The sequence below is a fragment of the Photinus pyralis genome, unplaced genomic scaffold, assembly GCF_008802855.1.
Source record: "Photinus pyralis isolate 1611_PpyrPB1 unplaced genomic scaffold, Ppyr1.3 Ppyr1.4_LG4, whole genome shotgun sequence".
NCBI lineage: Eukaryota > Metazoa > Arthropoda > Insecta > Coleoptera > Lampyridae > Photinus > Photinus pyralis.
This window is the reverse complement of record NW_022170511.1, coordinates 23,973,633-23,994,028: the sequence shown is the minus strand read 5'-3', so window position 1 is coordinate 23,994,028 and position 20,396 is coordinate 23,973,633. Positions and strand designations below refer to the sequence as shown.

At 37.5% G+C, this 20,396-nt stretch overlaps 1 protein-coding gene across 5 annotated transcripts in view; it reads right to left on the bottom strand.

Moving 5' to 3' along the window:
• Positions 1–20,396, bottom strand: part of LOC116167692 (apoptosis-stimulating of p53 protein 2) — a 287,541-nt gene that overhangs the window by 36,277 nt on the left and 230,868 nt on the right. The window contains exons 2-3 of one of the 5 annotated variants that reach the window (XM_031483156.1): positions 13,201–13,685; positions 13,010–13,143 (exon numbers count right to left, since the gene is read on the bottom strand). The exons of 3 other annotated variants lie outside the window; for them this stretch is intronic. In XM_031483156.1, the coding sequence (XP_031339016.1) occupies positions 13,010–13,143; positions 13,201–13,516 (450 nt within the window). In that variant the 5' untranslated portion in view covers positions 13,517–13,685. Of the gene's footprint in view, positions 1–13,009; positions 13,686–20,396 lie in introns of all 5 variants that reach the window. One more of the 5 variants, XM_031483155.1, reaches the window with a different exon arrangement.

The following is a 20,396-nucleotide window of genomic DNA, read 5'->3' as shown; positions in this document are numbered from 1 at the left end:
AGCATAAACCTGGAAAATGGATAACTTGGCGGCAAGTGCTCAATCAAATTTTTTGGTTCGTCGAACAATCCAAACAAGGCGTTCTTAGTTGCTCCAAAAGACCACTTCGGTTCAAGTGGAAACTAATTAAAATCGAAATCAAATTAGCCACTCGACCACAAAAGGCACTCATAACTCCATCAATCACAATCTTTGGGCTCGAAGTTTATTTTTCAGAGAATCTACCTAAACAATGTCATTTGTCTTTCGCACGCTTTCATCCAAGGGAGGAACGGCAATAAAAATAGTCTAGCCCCGATATCCGGCGTATTACACAAGATGTATTACCTTTGCAATCACACTTCCAGCAATCGATCGTCCGAAACGTTTCGTCGAGGGGTTGAGAACGTAACCTTAAATATTAATTTACCCAGTTTGCCACCAGTTGGCCTACCGCATCGTTAGTCGTAGATCCAGAACGACCGGCCGCAAATGTCAAGTTGCGCAAATTAAACCGACGAAATGTTAGTTCGGTTAGTTGATCGATTCTGTTTTACAATGAAGCAGTCCTCGAAGTAAAAGAGTTTAGTTACGTAATATACACAGGAGCAGACCTGAGCTTCTCGCACCACCATCAATACAATACTTGCCAGGCGTTACGCCACTGAACTAAATATTTTTGCGATCTTGATTCACATCCCTTGCTAGTCATTATCAATATTTGGTGGTATCAGAAAAAAGCAACTAAGGAAACGGCATGGCAAAGGTAAACGATTAATGGTATCCCAACGTAATTAGAGGTACCGAATATACAGTATTTCTGGAAAATATAAAATAAACTATAAATAATAATTGAAACATGGAACGTAAGAGGAAAAAAAATATGAACTAGGAGAAATAAAATTAGTGTAAATAGTGTGATAACTTATGACTATGTGTATCCTGCTAGGCGTGCCATTAACGGCGCTAATGAACTAAAAAATTAATCTGTTTTTAGGGGCCATTTTTTTAAATTTTTGGTCTTGATTTTTGAGGGGGGGAGGTTTCAGCCAAGGTTGCTCTATCAACCCAAGCCACTATACATTTACAAATATCCATAGTACCACAGTCGAGCTTCAGGAGTTTGGGTTCTTTTTAGAAAAAAATTGCGAGATCGGCAATTGTACAATTTTTTTCGGAATTTATAGTAAAGAAATTAGGATCCGAGGGGTCTTAAATGCTACACCGTGTATAATACAAAGGGCTACTGCTCCCTTTCACAATCTTAATTATAAATGGGGGTTTACAGTATAGTTGAATTCCGCAGTTCTAATTTAATAAGCGTGTACCTGAAACCATAAAACATTTTTTTTGACAGTAAAAGTTTATTTAAAAATAGAGGCTGATTAGCAAAAAAATAATGAACATGTGCGGTTTTAAAGGTTTATTCAAAACGATATGATTGTGGCGGGCTCTGTGACGTAATAAGCCCGACCAATCAGCTCCATACAACCATTCTGATGACATAACGACTTGGCAATATTGCAGGAGAATGGCATTTATAACTTGCGTCATCTGTCACAGGCACTTGTCACTTTCGTGCTAGATGCAGTTAAATATCCCTCTCAAAACGTCAAATGTGACAAACGTCAGACCCTCGCGTAAGGTTGCCAGCTCACTTCTACGTGATTGGTTGTAGGTTTGTGACGTATTTAGTCTGAAGCGTTTCAAATTCGGACTAAAAACACAGCTTTTCAATAATTTATTTTGGGTTTATTTTACTCGGAAATAAAAATTGAGGACACACGGGTCTTTTTATTTTTAATGTACTTTGTGGATCAGAAATAAAAAATGAAGGCGGGATGACCCCATTGTGTCTAGATGGAGGATTGTCTTATTTAGTAATAAATTCAATTAAAAAATTTACTTTCTTCGAAATGGACCCACACACTAAAACAATTATATTTTTGATTTTTTAAACCGGTTAAAGTTAATGACCGAATCTTAATAGCTTTCTGTTACTATTTAACTGATAAAAGGTCACTCTTAAAATACAAGAAAACCGTTACCTTAATTATCCAGCAATATTAATGACGATTATTTATTTATTTGCCTTGATTCAATATGTTGATCCAAATGATTCAAAAACACAGCCGATACATGATCCTAGGTCTCGTATAATGAATGGTTCCTTTGACTGGTAGTTCAAGTTAGGGGATCCGACAGCGAATGACAATGCCATAAAAGATTATTTGCGCAGACGTGTAAATAATTACAAGAATCCCTTCTGTTCCCATTCCATTCCCCTTTAATAATTAACATGACAAATTTTAACTTTGCGCTTCTAAGTTTGCAGTGTTGTCCCAGGGCCATAAAAAATAAAACACGCCTCACGGTAATTTACAGGGGGTTGACTTAACTCAACGTGAATGTTCACAAAATCGTCACAAAATAACATCACCCTGCACCAATTTACCGGTCTGGTCTTGTATCAACCCGAATTGCCTGAAGGATCCCTCACAATAACCAACTTTACCTTTTTTTATTCACGTCCACCGCGTGACGCAAACCGTTTCCATCAATAATCTAAATGTGATTGATTTACGACTCTAAATCAACTCGACGTGAAGTAATTTCCCCCTTACTCAGCAAATCCCACACGACGCAGCAACCCCGATAACTGCGACTGCAAAATAAAGAATATTTTATGTGTAACTTGAGACAATCGCGCCGTATCCCACGACTTACCGACATCTTAAGGTTTCAAACGCATTTAAACAGTCGAACCACTCGCTCACGTAACACAATCAAAAAATTACAAAATCTTGCCACTACTACTCGTCTAATATTGTCACAATCGAGAAATAAATAAAAAAAACATTTCCCAAAAGCGGTACGAAGTACGCGGGGTCTACTAATGTTAATATAAATCTCAACAAAAAACACTGGATATATGATAATTGGAAGAAAATTAAAAACTCTAAACCTTCCCCATAATTTTCATCCAATTTTCATCGATGTCTACCCCATTTTGAATAATAACACAATATGAATACTTCCGATGTATTAAACATTGGATATATCCAGAAGGACCTACACATATCGGACTGACGACCTGCTAATAGAAAAGAAACATACTAGCACGACAAATAAGAGAATCGCTATTTGATAGAGGTTGAATCTAGGGTTGAATGGTTATAGAAGAACAATCAGAAACAATTACGAAACCCAAGCGTGAAGAAAGAGTAGCATAAATAATGATTTACCTCGTGATTTACTAATGGAGCTAGGAAATAACGGAATACGTGCGGAAAGAGAATGGAAAAACATTGAAAACGCAGTAATACTAGCAACGGAAGAATGCAAAAAAACAAAGGTTAATCGGATGAAGAATGCAGAGAAGACAGTGAAAGAAAGAATGTAGTAGAAAATTAAGTGTTCAATTTTTTATTTGTATTTGAACGAAACTTAACTGAGAAAAGTTCTTCCGTTTTTGAATTATTTATTATCGTTATATTAGAGTTCCAGTTTATGAGCTTAATTACTCAATGGCTTAATCCCATTCAGTTTACCAATGTATTAGTATTAGCGCTTAAAAGTAAGTTTATTAATATTTCAACATAATTAGATCAAAGTTATTATAATATTAAAGGTAAAGGTAGATTAGCTGCAAAAGAGATTACTTGGGAAAATATTACCGCATCTTTTCATTATGCTACTGAATAACTACCCGTTACAATATACGAAATCATCATCATTCAATAAGTCAGGGAAGAACAGCTAAGACTAAACGTAGTTTCATTTATTTACATCGCTCCAGAGTAATGGTAATGTGGTCGATAGACTAGATCGGGTTGCTTATACTCTATTCATTTTAAGAAGGTAGCGAAAGGAAGCTTTGCCCTTCACTGTGATTGGTTAGAACACGAGTCAGTATTACGCTAAAAAATAAAAAGAGTGACGAATTTTCGAAGCTGTAAATAAGCATACGGTGCCTCTAATTTTGTTTAAATTTAAAATTTGCGGACAGGTAACTTTTTACTGAAAATAAATGTTTTTGAACGACAACCCAGGCTTGCAAGCAGGAGTTTACAAACAATTTTCAAAGTTCGATTTGTACGTTCATGAAGTTGTCAGAACTGTTTGTTTCGAAATTATGCGATGACCTACTACTATAACATGGTTTTATACGAAACGTGTCGGTTGGAACAATGGCTGGAAATTTTGTATTTAAATTGTACGCACTTCTTTGGGGAAGTATAAACAGTACAAGTTTATCTTTCAATTTTTCTGCATTAAAAATTGGGTAATTTATTAATAGAAGCCATAATATTCTACAAGAGGAATGTTAGTAAAAGTTTATTTAGGCTCACATCAAAAACTGATTAGCCGAACTATGCTAATCTGTGTACCTTGGATTTATTATTTTATTAATGTTTATTATTATTACATTAACAATATTTATAATCGAGAAACAAATACAACTGTACATTTTGTATAGATTAACAAAACAAAAAGTAAAGAAGATTACAAGATACCTTTTTCTAGAAAGTTTTGAATAAGCATTTTCTTCTCGTCATGTAGACGTTATTTTGGCTTTAGTGCCATTATTCATGTAGGCCGCCCTGTATGTGAAATAATTTCAATTTTTAAAGTAAATTTTGTTTACGAAGAAACACAAAGTGTGATCGTTTCGCTTGAGTTTGTATTCTAGTATTTGTTTTTTTTTAGAGACTTGTGTAGATACGTAATTTCCGTGTTAATTTAATCGCTTTTGTAAATTGTTCCATTTAGATAGGGTCTTAGCAGTAAGACACATCTGGTGTTTGGCGATAAGAGGTTTTAATATCAGGCGAAATTTAATTAACCCACGTGTTTTATCACTGATAATCAATGCAGGTGTTATAAAATCGTGCGCCTTACTTCCGCGTAAGTGAGGACGATTCTTCAAGTTTCAAGGTGTAATTGTAATTGGCGGTTTATTGGAAATTTCATTGAGGAGATTATTTTATGGTGGAAGTGGTGTTTCATTAAAAGCTGAAGACAACGCGACGCTTTTTCTTTCGCGACGGTTTGAGATCGTGTACATTCTTTACGCTAAATTTTCGGGCAGTCAGTCTATTTATGTGAAAACGTAATTCGTCGGTATTGAAATAAAGTGTGCAGAAGAAATATAAGCAACCTTAATAAAAGATTTAAGTTATTACATCGTCAAGTAAAGTAGTAAACGTTCATGAAAAGTTCTTAAAGCATTTTGTCCGTTAACGGAAAAAATGGTTGTTCAAGTGGGAGTCAACCAAGAAGTTGTTGCATAGTGTCAGTGCCAAGTGCGCCAGAAAATCGAAAAGGCCAGATTTATTCGACTACTGGAACAATGTAAGTAATTAAGATTCCTTTAGTTAATTGCCTGTCGAACGCCTACGTGCGTGGTATGCTTAAAAACACGCTCTGAATACCCTTTTCACTTCCAGAATTGTTTTAATTTCTTCATTGTTTTGGCGGAATAAATTTGTCTTTGTCATTTAATCAACTGTATGTTAATCGAACCCAAAGTGCGACCCAGACAGAGTTTTCGTGTCAAGTTTTTCTATTCGTAGCCAAGAATTGTCAGGTGTTAACTAAAATTTGTTTAGTTAATTCTTTGTAATTGCCGGGAGTTGATTGGGACTTGTCGGTTGTACATTAAATAATTAAAATTGAATTTTTATTTTTTAAATTTTAGAAACAATAAACTTTGACGAAGTGCCATTTTAGCTGAGATTACAGTGGAGACTTGTGAAACTCGAGAGGTGAACTGCAGATAAAAAGACCTTCAAAATAGGTACGTCCATCTATATAAATAAAAATGAATCGCCGAATTGTATATACAGGGTGGTCCAAGTTGGACACTTTCTTATGGAAACGCCCTTTACTTTAAGAGATGGAAAAAAGGACCTGGGAGATTTTAAAGAGAAAATCATTGGCGTAAATTGAATTCAGCTATCTCTAATCGTTAGGCCGCTAGGTGGCGTTTCTCGAATTTAATCGATTTCTTTAATGCTCCATAACTTTCTTATTATTAAAGATAATTGAGTTTGGCAAAATCTTTCTTGGAGCACCTTTGTAGAATTTATCGCTATACACAGTTTGTATACAGAGTGTTTGCTTTTTTTATACGACCCTAAACTACATTTTTTAGTATGGAGCATTGTATATATTTTGGAGTTTTTGAATTGAGTGTAAATGTCCTAAATTTTGATGTATCACATTATATTTATCTTAAATATTATTTCTAGTATTGCATTTTATACATTACAACATTTTTATTGCAGACAGCTAGGTTTCCATGGTGAACAAAAGATGGCAGGATTGTTTAAAACGGCAATTTCTTGATTATCTGCATTATTTACTTATTTATATATTATATTATTTCTTTGTTTTATTCACATGATCCGTCCTTTGTTTTTTGTGTGTTCTTTGAAATGAAAAATATTTGGAACGAATAAAAATTTCCAAATAACCAAGCAACTGTCATTTTAAACAATCTTGCCGTCTTTTGTTCGCCATGGAACCCTAGATGTCTGCAGTAAAAATATATTAATGTATTAAAAAGCAATATTCAAAATAATATTTAATATAAATATAACGAGCGAGTCATTTCAAACACACCAAAACATATAGGTATGTAGGGTGGTCTATATGAAAAAATGTAGTTTAGGGTCGTATATGAAAAACGAAACACCCTGGATAAAAACTGTGAATCGTGATGGATTCTCCATAAAAAAGTGCCTTAAGAAAGATTTTGCCAAACTCAATCGTCTTTAATAATAACAAAGTTATGGGACAGAAGTCGACTAAATTCGACAAACACCCTCTACCGGCCAAACGAGTATATTTAGCTGAATTCTGTTTGCACCAGTGGTTTTTTCTTTAAAATTGAGCTCCTGCTGACACCTAGGTCCATTTTTTTCTATCTCTTAAAATAAAGGGTGTTTCCGAGGGTGTTTCCATTTGAAAGCGTCCAATTTACACCACCCTCTAGACCCATAACTTCAGAACAACTGGCCCAAATTAGATAATTCATTTTTTGTTGTGTTGGTTATTATCAAGACAAGGCTTGTACAAAAGATAATTTTCAACAAATTGTAGGGAAAGACGTAAAAAATCTCTTTCCCGTTATTTTAAATCGCGATATAACTAATAGATGGCGCCATTACTAATAAATAAAAATGAATATTTGGACAATTTGTATGTATGTCTTATGTCTGGCTAAACCGTTCATCCGATTGCGATCAAATTTTGGAGTATGGTTGGTTGGATATAGTAAAAAACTTCTTGAAATTCCAACGGGAACGCGATTTTATTGGTCGCGGAGTACGGGATTGGAAAAAACGGAATTTCCCAAAGGCGATACGAAGTTCGCCAGTACTGCTGGTGTAAAATAAAAAATTTCGATATGGCGCACAGTCGTCATTTTGGAAGTTACAACTGTCAATTTTATGTCAAAAAGTAAGACTTACTAACCCACCACTCCCAAATTTCAAATTAGTATCTTAAACCGTGTCCAACTTACGTACGCACGTATAATCGTTGAAAGAATTCGTCAAAAATCAAAGCTTAAATTAAATACTCTTTACCCAAAATCTTCCTGAAACCTTCATTTTCATGCCTACTTTCTGTCCATTCCGAGGTCCATTCCATCGAGAAACCTGACGGAACGCAATACATCCCGCGAGGCCTTTTTAACATTATACTGAATAAAATAAATGCCGACTTAAGTTGAGATGGAATGAATTTTTACATACAGGGTGGCTATTAAAGATGGAGCCAAAGCTCTCATCCTCAAATCGTCGAGATATAGACATGACAGTTAGCACGCTTCCATTTGAAATTTTTCACTTATTTTGTGATTAAAAATTTTTTTTGACACATTGTTTTTTGAGTGCGACTTAGATTGGATGGATTTAGATGGAAACGAGCTTAGTAACCGAATCCGCTAAATAATGAACCGTTGGAAAGGTCTATACAAATCAATACAAGATATTACTGTAGGCTTGACATTCTCACGACATTCTTGAATTAGTAAGGTGCGAACTGCAAAAATAGCTAAACCTTTCGACGAATGATGAAATTATACCTGAAGTAACATTTTATCGTGCCTTCTCGCGAAGTTATGAGCAACAAAAATGCTGCAGAATTATATCAAAGCGAAGGGAATGCCGGCGGAGAAATTTGGAGAATTTCACTAGATGAGGAAAAACGGGCGGATATAAGCTTGTTTGTTGACCGTTAACAAGAAAAATTCATATCCCGATCTCATTCCCATCTGCTTATTATGAAAATCGGTTTTGGTGATTTTTCTTTGACTGTTAATCTGCCCTGTAGATAGAATAGAATAGAGGAAGACAGAAAACAAAATTGTAACTGCTTTCGAAGCGAATGAATTAATCAATGAAAAAAAACTGACTGATTAGACAAGGCTGATGGGTTTGGAGCGCGTTATTTCCGTGCCAACTTTAACACGGTCGCCAGCCTCCTGAAATCCATGTAAAAGAAGAATGCGTGTTTGTTCGGGAAGATTCCTATATTGTCGCGTCACATTGTTTAAATTTGCAAAATTATTGTAAAACTTCAAGGTGCAGCAGCGCTTTTAAGCGGGATCGCGTCCGTAAATTCCTTTGGGATATAACGTTACCTCAAATATTTGTGATAAAGTTTAAACCCTGAACTCGCAAGACTATATATTTAAGCTTTGCTATTTTCGGTGTCTGTTTTATGCTTTCGTATAAAATCGTTATGTAATTGAATAAAAAGCTGTCACGTATTTCTTTCCGCAAATGCAATAATTCCGTTCTTGTATAACTTTTCGTATAGTACAATGGGGAGGCTAGGGCAAATTGTGTGCTGTAAATTATAGTTATGATAGTTTCGGGCGAAGTTTAGCAAAAGTTCAATTTATTATTTGAAATGATCGCAACCCGAGAAATGAGGTGTCAACTTCACGCTGCAACTCATTTTTTGATGATAATCCTAATTGCACTCGGGATAGTTTTACCGTTTTTAAAAACATTTTCACTAGAGCATTTTCCATACATTGATCAGTACTTCCCGAAAGGTCATAGCTATGTGCGATATATTTGCCTTTACTAGAAGCATATGTGGTTCAAATTTCAACAAAATCTTGTTAATTTACCCAGTTTAGATTATGGTTGATTTTTGTTTATAGCCGCATTGTAGTTTGTTTATTTTATTTATTTCATTGTAAAAAATTACCTGTTATAAGATAAGGAACATCTCGAATTTATTTGCGCAATATTTGAAAAGTTAATCTCATGTTTTTCTCCGGTCGTGATAAGAGTAGCGCTTATCGCAAAAGTTAATTAATTTTGTAAACAGATGTTGCTGTAAGTGCGCGTTTAGATAAAATAATTTTATTTATTTTAACTAAATAAACAGGAAAAGGCATCGTTTGGCCGTTGGATAGAGTCGGGCCATTTGTTGGAGCCGTGCTCCCGGCTTCTCGGTTTTCGGATGTACCAAAGCCAAGTCAATTTGTGTAATTATAAGTTTATTGAAGACATTTTAGTTGTTAAATTAAGAGATTTTAAGTACGTCGTGATTGAATAGTCGAGTTCGAGTTAAGAAGAAGTTTTGTGTCACATATTCGGAGAAGTGGAGTCTCTGAAGCGAATTCAGTTTAGTGTTTGCGGTTTTTTTTGTACGCGTCTGTTTGGAAATCGCCGTGTGAAACTGGACATTATGACATTACCATGATATAATTGAGACATTTAATCTGTTTCGATCGAGCGGTTGTAGCGTGGTATTTGTCGCTGGCACTGTCATGTTAATTGTTCTTGTGAGAGAGTTTATTTAAATTGAGCTAGCTATTAATAAATAAGAAAGTTGATGCAGGATGCTCGCAAAGTGCGCAGTGTGGAATGCTACCTATATGATTGTGGTACATGGACAACAATGAAAAGAGTATCAAAGTTCCCGTGTGAGATCGAAGGGACTTCAGCCCATTATTGTGTGGCAGATCAGTATTTTATTAGCCACTGCTGACTTTACTATCAATAAGATCTTGTCGACGCCCGGCCGGCGCCCCATTCACCTGCAATTCGCGTTTGCAGTCTTTATTCTACCATCAGTAAATTCTTGTCGAGGGTTCTCACATTCCTTTTGGCAGTACCCACTTCCGACGTCCCGTTCACCCGCTAAAAACCCTCTACAAAATAGTACATTGCTCATATATCGAGCTTCTATTGGCGACACGTGAAAGAGAGACCGCGATTCTAGATCTAAGAAACTTTCGGCCGCCCGAAGTCGACTACCCCTCGAAGACACTCGCCCAAGAAGATCACCACCTTAGTATAACACTCGGGGATGGCGCCCAGATGTCGCCGACCCCACATCATGTACTTCCCCGTCCATAAGATTGTTTATTACACGGCCCTGGTAGATACATGTACACTACTCGTCTTATTACAAGCGTTCTTCTACGGACCCGTATTGGCTACCAGTTGGAGAAAGGAGACCAATCACAGAAACCACAACAAAAGAACGTCAAATGGGTTAGACTCCGAGTTGACAAAAAAAAAGTTTGTTAAGAGACGTGCTGGAAGAGACTGTGGACGAGAAAGAGAATAGAGGAATGAGAGGGATGAAAAAGATATATGATGTAAAGGAAAAGAGAGAGAGGGGTACGTAGCAATGAAGAGGAAGGTGCCAGATCGAACGGAGTTGAGGAAGAGCACTGGTACCTGTGTAGTTCATAAACTAATGGTGATGAATCACTTGTGTTCGTACGGAAGGTTAGATAACGTGCAAATTGCGACATTTATTTATTATCCCTCTCTTGTTCTGGGCCCTCAACAGGCTTGCGAGTGTGTATACTGGGAGGCGGAACAAATATAAGCTAGCATAACGAGTCAACGATGTAAAAGAATGCCACAGAAATGTATTGTAATGAATCACCCGTTTTCGTACAGGAATTATATTAGAATGAACGAACTCGCCGTCTATTGAGGGAAGTTACCAGCTTTCATGATCACCCGGTATATGAACGGGTATTTGGGCGTTTTGTGGCTAAGAAACCATAGCTTATTTATTTCTTCTAGAACTGAGAAATATATGGCAAAAGGAATTTTCTAATTTGTGCAGCCGTTTAACCGCTGATAAGGAAAACCAGCTGCCGGACGTAATTGGTTTCTAATTGTTCCAGTAGAGAACATAGGGAAGCATCCGTTAATTAATTATTAACAGATTTTAGTTTTTCAATGTTGCAAAAACAAGTAATAAAACTGCAAGACCGTGCAGGAAATTCCATTATCGCATATCTTTTGCGATTGACCCGATATTCCACGGAACAATAGGCATTACTGGGAATTTCTGCCCGGTCATTTGTGTGAGAATAAATACCGCTAGCTAATCAAATGTGTTGCAACAAACTTCGTCTGATTGGACTGTTGTCTAGTCTCAAATGAAGCGCGTTTAATTAATTTGAATTTCAACATTAGTCCTAAATGTGTAGGACGCCAGGGAGCCTGGTAATAAAGAAGTTTTAATTTTTGAAAGTCAAAACTGGAAGATTGAACCTTGAGTTTTAAAGTGTGAAGAATCTATAGCATAAGCTTCAATTTTGATGTTTCAAGCTTAGACGTTGGATCTGAAGCACGGATGTGAAGCTAAACATTTGAATGTAAGGATTAAAGCTGGGCAGAGATTATCTGGAGACAAACAAACGCCCGAAAAAATGAGAACTGCACTTATCTTCTTGTAACGGGTTATGCATGGGTTCCCTATTTATATGCGTGGAGTGGTGTAATCTTAATACAACAGAAGCTATATAAGAACATTCGTCGTAAGGAGAGCCAGCAGTTCTCGTTAAAGACCTGATGCCTTCTAACCTACGCTCCGTCGGGTTGCATAAGAGACAATTTTCACCAAAAAGGGGTTAATAGCTCTCCGATCGCTTTATTAAGGGAAGATTTAACATCAGCAAACAAGCAAATTCCATCAATAAATCAGGGGCATCCTCCGTGGAACCATGTTAACAAGACGAAGTACTTCCGGGGGTAGACAAATTTAAAACACGGAAGATCCTTGACCAATCACAAAGCAACGTCTACATCGATCGAGAGATTTACCGGATCGGGAATCGGTTGATAATTATTGTAGTACTTTCTCTACATCTGTATCGAGAGAATTTAATTGAAGTTTTGATTTATCACACTGTAATCTATTCCACAAAGGTTATTTGTAGAACTTTGGCTCTGATTCTGTAAGTAGATGCTCTTATCTACCTTGGTGAAACATACAATTTGATTCTTCGACGTTATCTGCGCGTGTGGCATGTAAAACGCCCATAAACGTGTTGTGTATCTACAAATGTACAAAGCATACGTGTTAGCTAGACGTTTGAAAAACATGTTCAGTCTGAACAGACGCTCATTTCTCACTGTTAACTGTATTTTAACAAGTTTCCATAACGAACATTGATGCGTAGGCTGCGTTGGGGAGTAAAAGCTCGCGATCGTCTCAAGAAGCAAATTTATTTCGCACAATCTACTTCAAAATCATCGCCAACCCGTACGAGTTTATACAGTCGACCTTGCGGCGTTAGATTGCCGCGTAGTACAGAGTTAATTAATAATTTCTAATAACACACACAGGTTTGAGAGAAACTAGTTGCGTAATTAATGTACGTAAGTACCACTTCGAAACTGATGCGGTAGACATTAAGCGCTTAATTTTGGTAAAGGGAGTAGCGAATGATGAACAACGAGGCGCAATAACCCGAGACAAAATGTGAGCATACTTCTGTCGCCGAACTTTGGCCGTGTCTGATAGATATAAATAGGGGGGACCGCTCTGTAAACTTCTCCAACTGTTACAAATCACGCAATAATAAAGTTCATAACCTTCCATCCCGAATTGGGAGAAATATGAAAAGTTAGGTCGAGGCAATATGTTGTAGTGGAGTTACTTACAGTAGGCCAATAAAACTTTGAGCACTGTGTAAATCGCTAGAAGTTTTGATTGATGAACTCATGCATTACAAAAAACTACAAACCTTACGCAGATCGTTACATTTTTCAATGGAGGTGTTTCGTGTTTCACAGCCAATCGTTTCTTGTTTCGTTTCAGATTTATTTCGTGTAGAAAGACAATTAATATTTGCTAAGGGAAACTCCTTCGGTTTCGCAACTAAAATTGTAACACATAAAGTATTAGCGTCGAGAACTTCTGCATGCGAAAGCTTGCCTTCTAAAGCTTTGTCATTCGATTCATTATTAACACTCAATGAAAGGCTTTCGCCGCTAACAGACGCCGTGTCAAAAGCATCACTCCTCCCAGTCCTCTTCGTTATTCTATTCGCGACGTGCTTGGTTTTTTTGTAGGTTTCCTGATGTTTATGAATCGTTTTCGGGTTAGGTTCGGTGGTGATTACCGAATGCTTTTCTAACGCGCGGCTCCTTTTAGGAACCGCACCGTTCGATTGCAACGGCGGAGCGCCAAGTGGCACGGGCGATCGGCTGAAGATGCCGCCGTCGGTAGGTTGACAGACGCAGGCTAGCATTATTGTGATATATTCCCGACTATAAATTCCTCACTTTCTTTCTTATCGTCTTGTACATGTCGAATACTTGTTGCCGATTTATGCCGAAGTGACGAAATAAATGTAACATTAGTATCCTAGGCGTGTACGGAGGTCGACGGTGAAGCGCCACCTGTTGGTTCGGCTCTCCCTGTTTTAACAAAAATTTGGATTAACGCAATATCGGAATTGTCATGTTCATAAATGGAGAGCAACGCCCTTCCTGTATAGCAAAAAAATAATGGATGCGATACATTTTTTCTAATGCAAAGAGATTAATGGATCACAGTCGAGGCGCCATACTGCGATCGTCACAATGCGGAAAGAGGATTTTCCACGCTTGTTCATTACATAACGAATGATCTCGTTGTTAATGGTTTCTTGTAACATAAAAGCAGTAGCTAGCTGATATTTTTCGGCGCGTTGGAGTATCGCAAATCTACACGTATAAATTACACTAATAGGTAAACGTAACAACAGAATGACCAAAGTAAGGTCGTTTCTTTTTATGAACACTTCAAATTGATAAGATGTGCCAAATAAACGTTGGAGTGACTGGAAAACATCAACAATTAATGCAAAATAAAGAAGTTTTCATTGGAATTCAATTCCTGTAAATATTTAACACGTACTTTTAAATTTGTTTGATAAAATGTCAGTCAAAGTTGTGCGTTGTAACATTTTATTTTAAAGATAACGCGTTTTATTTGCTTCAGTATAAAATGTAATGAGCAAAACAGCTCGCATCACATTCTTGTATATAAAAGACACATCAATCATGGATAAAATGTGTGTAACTGAATTCAATTACACGGAAAATCTTAATTACCGTCTTCGAAAAGGTTTTGATTTTTCAAAATTTGAATTTCAAAATACAAGGTACGAGAACAAGCTTCAAAATTAGCGAAACACGCTTGTATAAAAGCAAACCATGTTTAGAGTCGAATTGAGCTCGAGCAGAAATTTTCCGTGACCTCCGTATATTTGCTCCAATTGATGCTGCTATGGGCAGGAGTAACTATGACTCTCTTCAGAGTTACGAACGTGAGCCGATTGAACCAGAAAACTTACTAAGTCCTCTTATCGTAGTGGTGCATACGATAAGGTTTGCACAAGTCATAGTTTCGAGCAGCTACCTCCTCGTAGTTCCCACCGGTTACCTTCCTCGAGTGGAAGGGCTAAGTGCTGCGAAGGACTTACGTCCTAGGTAAAAGGAGCTAAAGAAAGAGACGCGCAACCCTATCAATAACACCCAGTTTGTCCCGTCACGTACTTGCTGTTACTTCTCGATCGGTGTTATGTGTTGAAGTGCGGGAAGACGTTTGAGACCCGAAGCAGAGATGCACATGCTCGACTGCAGAGCCCGATCGGTCTTGTCCCCAATGTCGGACAGAGTTCGGTACGTGCGCAGTAATGCCCCAAATAAATTGCTAAAAAAATTCCTGTGGCAATGCTCGGTAATACTGGTATCATCCCCTCACAAAAGCTCACTCTTCGCATACTCCCCTGCAAGGAGTATGCACCACGTTTCCCTTGGAAAGTTCGCAAAATATCGCGTTTAGAGCACTCCCAGGTAAAATTGCCATAAAAATATTGACTTTGTAAAATTCGCCCCGGAAAATTGGCCTTGTGAAGTCGTCCTTTGGCAATTCTCACAAGAAAAACTGTTTCCATAATATTGAGTATAGACAAACCGACCCTGCCGTTTTGTCGCCCCAAATTTACCCGGCTGCTAAGAAGCTTGCTCCGAAAAAGAAATTCTTGTAGCAAACCTTGATAATAACGACACCCAGAAAATTCACTTACGAAAGCTAGCTCTTGGAAAATTCCCCCTGAAGAAACATTCGCAACAAATTCGCTATCCTAAAATTATTCGCCAATATTCACCTTCGGAGAGTTCCTTTTGTGGTCAAATTGCGCTGAAACAGGAATTTTTCGTCGTCGCCGTATATTCTCTTCCGGACAGAGGGGAGTGTTTTCTCCACTCCGCTGGAGCGCCTGGTGCTAAAACGGCCTCCTCGACCCTCTGAACAAGGATGGAGCGTATACACAGGGATACGAGGACGCCATAACTGGGAAGTTCCCGAGCACCATGAAAGAGCCACTGGCCTCTCCTAGCGGGCTCTGAACCTACTTGGGAAATAAATTGAGTAGGCGCAATTGGCCTTTGGTGTGCCTAAGTGCCCCTTATGAAAAGAATAGGATTCTTCAATATTCATTATTCAATCCAAAATATATATTTCCAGAATCCGGAATCTTCGGGAGAAAATCTATCGACCTATTGTCTTCAAAAAAAATTCTCACCCCTTCCCCACCCCAATGGAATTGAGTTTATGAGAGCACTAAAAAGCTTTTAAAGGCCTTTAGATTATAACAGTCTTCAAGAGCTTTTAAGAGATGTAATAGTGTTTAACCATTCATGAGTTTCCAAATGTTTTCCCCCAAGAGTTTTTGTCCATGGGTTTTCAAAGGTTTTCTAGAATCTCTAAGGTTCTCCAAGGATCTTATAAAGGCCTTTCATTGGTTGTAGAGTCTGTGAAAGACCCTAAAATCGTTTACTGAGCTTTAAGAGTTTTCAGAACGCATTTTCCAAAAGTGCACCAAAGAGCCTTTCAGAATTTTTTCGTAAGCTTTTGAATTTCTCCGAGCCTTTAAGAGCGTTTATGAATTTGTGAGATCTTCTAAAAGTCTTAAAGTAAAGATATTTAGAGCCTCCAAAAATATTTAAGAATTTAACCGAGCCGTTTTTAAGTATTTCTTAATATTTATTTAACAGTTTTTAAGATCTTCCAAAGCCTTCGAAGTGCTGTGGCGAATCGGAAGATAAACACACTTAGTTTCTTTCAGGCTTAGACTTCCTAGATGATAGCGTTAGGACCCTATATCTTACGTTGTGCCCTGTAGGATTTTAATTTAAAGCACAGAGACAAGATAAATTAAATACATGATAGGAAATAATTATGTGTATTCCTTAATTAACATTTAGGAAATGAGCTGAAACCTGAAGGAACAAAAAACCTAGACCTACCAAGCAGGTTCTACCTAAATCACAGTTGGGGTCGAGGTTAGGGTACTTCTCTTCCTTTTCTTTACTGTAGATGGGGCTTCGACGGGCCTAACCGCCACCGACTTCTATTGACTTTGTATACCATTTTATGTTTCTCGGTAAGTGTGAAGTTGAATTCCCACCTCTTTTTCGTCGACTGACCCGTAACTTGGGGTCTACTACGAGCGCACGGACGAGTGACAGTACTCAGGAACGATTCGCCACTGAAAAGCGAACCGGTATAAAGGGCTGAAGTGGCCAGAAGTTTACAGAACCAAAGTTTAGGGCTCAATTCTGGCCTCACTGACGACTGCAGTAAACTTTTTGAAACTGCCTTAATCCAGTAAAAAGTACTTTTGGAAATTAAGACCTACATTCTCCACATAGGTGCATTCGTTTCCGAAATATTCGTCCCCAAAATTGCCATTCTCAAGCAAAAAAAGCAGTAAGTAGTAGAAAGCTCGCCCCGGGATATTCGTTCCCTCAAAAAATCGCAGGAAACTTTCGGATCGTGCGGGTTTACCTTGGGAGTCAGTTTTGGGACCTTGACGCCTTCGCCAGCGAATTTAATGGAACCAATTGCGGGTTGAACCAACTTCAACCCGATAAAAATATACGCCGGCGATACAGTTCGATGTTCATAGCAAATTTTCCGGGATAGAGCTTATTCCTTTTATTTGCAATTCATAAAATATTTTCTGTTAAAGACGCGCGTATAGCACGATTTGTTTTTTTGCTTAAAATAGTAGCTTCACACTCGATACAAACATTTTCACGGAAGCGTGTGATAAGAGGCCACTTTTCTATTGCTCTCCCAACGTTAACGAGACTTTAATTTTTTGCTTACACGAATAATTAAGACCCTTTGCCAAACGACCGCATTATCAAGCATTCCTAAACCGTTGAAGTGTGCCTCTACGCTAGTTTATTTTATTCACCACTACCGCCCTTAATTTAAATAAAATAAATTGCAAAAACTCATTCTCGTTCCCTTAATGCCACGAGGTCGTTAATAATTTTGAAGTGCAAATCCTTCCAAAGGCTCGCTTTAAATGCAACCCCGCATTTGGCATAGAGATGCGTAAAATGCAAATTATTGTTCGAGAATTTCGGTGTTCGCCCTCAACGACCACTGTTTTTCAATGCGTCATTTTGTTGTTTGCGCATCACTCGCCTAACGAAATGTATAAACTTTATGATCGCTGTGCGAGTAAACATTCGAATTTCATGAAATATATTACGTTGTTTTTTTAAAAAGAAAAGAAAATATTTCATCGCAAATAAATTCGAATGAGATACGATTGGAAAATCGAAATTTGTTCATTATCGACGGCGTTTGTCTTATGGCATAAAATTCTGCTTTAACAACGATTCGAGGATAATCCGGCAACATACCCTTTAAAAATGAATTTTCCCTTCTAAAGTCAACCTTTAAAGCAGCAGCACCAGAAATTAGGTTAAGTTGGTTTTGTTTTTAGGAATCCGTGATTCTCAAATTGCAATCACGATAAAGGAACTATGTCGCCTCCTGGACGCAGATGAATTAACATAGATATTTTTAATAGAACTGTAGCGAATTTTCTAGAACGACACAAAGGCGATGAGAGTAACGTATTTTTTCCATACAATATGATATACTGATTCGAGAATTCTCTAGAAGCCGCTTGTTTGCTATATAAGCTAATTGAATTGTGTTTCAACATCGATCCCGAAGTGATAATAAGTGAAATTGGCGCTCGTGTACTGAATGTGTTATAAATTTGCGTACAAACCGATATATTTAAGGAACGTTATAAATTCATTAATAATTAATGGTACATAAATAAATCATGTAATTAAATTGCAAATTGGCGCTGGTTTGCTACTTTGTGCGTGCGCAGGCGTGTGTGTACGCCTAAATATTATGTTACAGTACAAATTGCCTACGGCCTGCACCGACAAATACGTTATTCTTATTTTGAAAATAAATATTGATACGCGACGCGGTTAAATAGTATTTGCAGTTCCGTTTATTTAAACATTTACTATTATTTCAGCGTGTGTGTTTCCATTTCCCTACGATAAGAGAGATTTTCATTTTAAATGCTAATCCGAGCATATTGAACGCTCTCGTGCCCCACATAAAAAAGCGGATATTTTGTAGATATTAGTAAAAGCGTAGCACGAATTTCCATCCTTCCATTACGAAATAAATCTTAATTTAGGGACTAATTTAGCAACACGCCAGCATGATATCAATTCCGTGTTACAACGTACGAAATGAACATCAGGAGGGTTGCGTGAGAAAATAATCGGGCTTTTTCGCCGGTAATACTTTCGTCAAGATCTTGTGTGCTACGTTACACGAATTAAGGCACTAATTAGATCGGCACGCATTGAAGAGCCGAGGGGGAAAATAAGGCAAATATTTACACATCAACAGAGAAAATCCCTAGCTCTACTATGTTTTATATAATAATTTAATATGCGTATGAAACCATAAACTGATTATCATCCACCAACATCCCCCAGATATCATTTAGTGTTATGAACGCTTCAAGTCTTCTCTACGCCACCTATCGTAAACAACCGTCGCCCTCAACTTTGGTTTTACGGTTAGAATTCATGTAAGGGATGAAAGTATTTTTTCCTCTGGCACGGATCTTGTTTTGACTAGGGAATTGCTTTTAGGCGGCTAATGAAGGCAAATTCCGACCTATTAAAGAGAAGTCATTTGGTAAATTGACCAAAAATCGATCATTCTAATGGTTTTCTTTGTTTTCAAGGGTTGTTATCTGTAATTATGAGATTTGTGTTTCAATTTAAGGGGGCACATTAGGGAAATATTGATTGCATTGCGGTAAAAAAACGAACTCCCCTCCCCCCTTTTTTTGAGTACACGATTTAAAGCATTAGGAATCTGAATTAAACACACTCTTGATGATGTCGGTCGGTCTGTCGGTCTATCTGTCTGTACTCTCATTTCCGGCTAAACGGATGAATTGGAACCAAATTTGGTACCCATGTTCTTAGACACAAAATAATAAATAATAATTGAACAAAATCCCGCATGCGCAAATGTGCCAAAGTATCAAAAAACTATCAATTTTTTATGTTTTTCCATATTATGGATAAACTATTACATGGAATTGAACCAAATTAGGTATATACGTTCTGTCAAAGTCATGCGGGTGGTACCTGTGATGGCCACAATAAATTTTTTATTTATTTGTTTTTTCGGAGAGTTGTTTAATGTTTATGGCCTTGATTTGGAAGTGAAATGGCGTGTTAGAGAATAGGAACATCTGGTATTACAAGGTCTTATTGGGCCACTGGGATAACATTTGTTATCGCCTGGCGTAAGGTTAAATTTAATTAGTTTCAAGATAAGCACGTGTTATTACCGATAAGAAAACAACAATTGTGCAGTTTATTTCAAAGCTGACATTATTCAAATTTGGCTCTGGTTGGCTGAATTTGTTCACGAAATGTTACAGAAGGAGATTTTGAAGGTGGAGGGAGAGGAGATCCTGTAAATACGGAACGGAACATAAGACGAAACGGGGTTCTTCGGTGGTGGACGTTTGGGACGAGGCATTTGCCATATATCGGATTTCAATGGCGGTCCGACAGTATTAGTGCACGGTTTAAAAAACACTGTTTTGGGCAGTCAGTCCGATGTAACTTAAGACGGCGTTCGTCTTTGTGATAGTTTCTTTATTGAAGAAAGTTAGTTAATTTAATGTACGACGTCATCAAATTGAGTTCGTGAGAAGTTTTCAGCACTTTCTCCGCAGTTAACAACCAGTTTTTTGCATTATTAGAAACTGTAAGTAA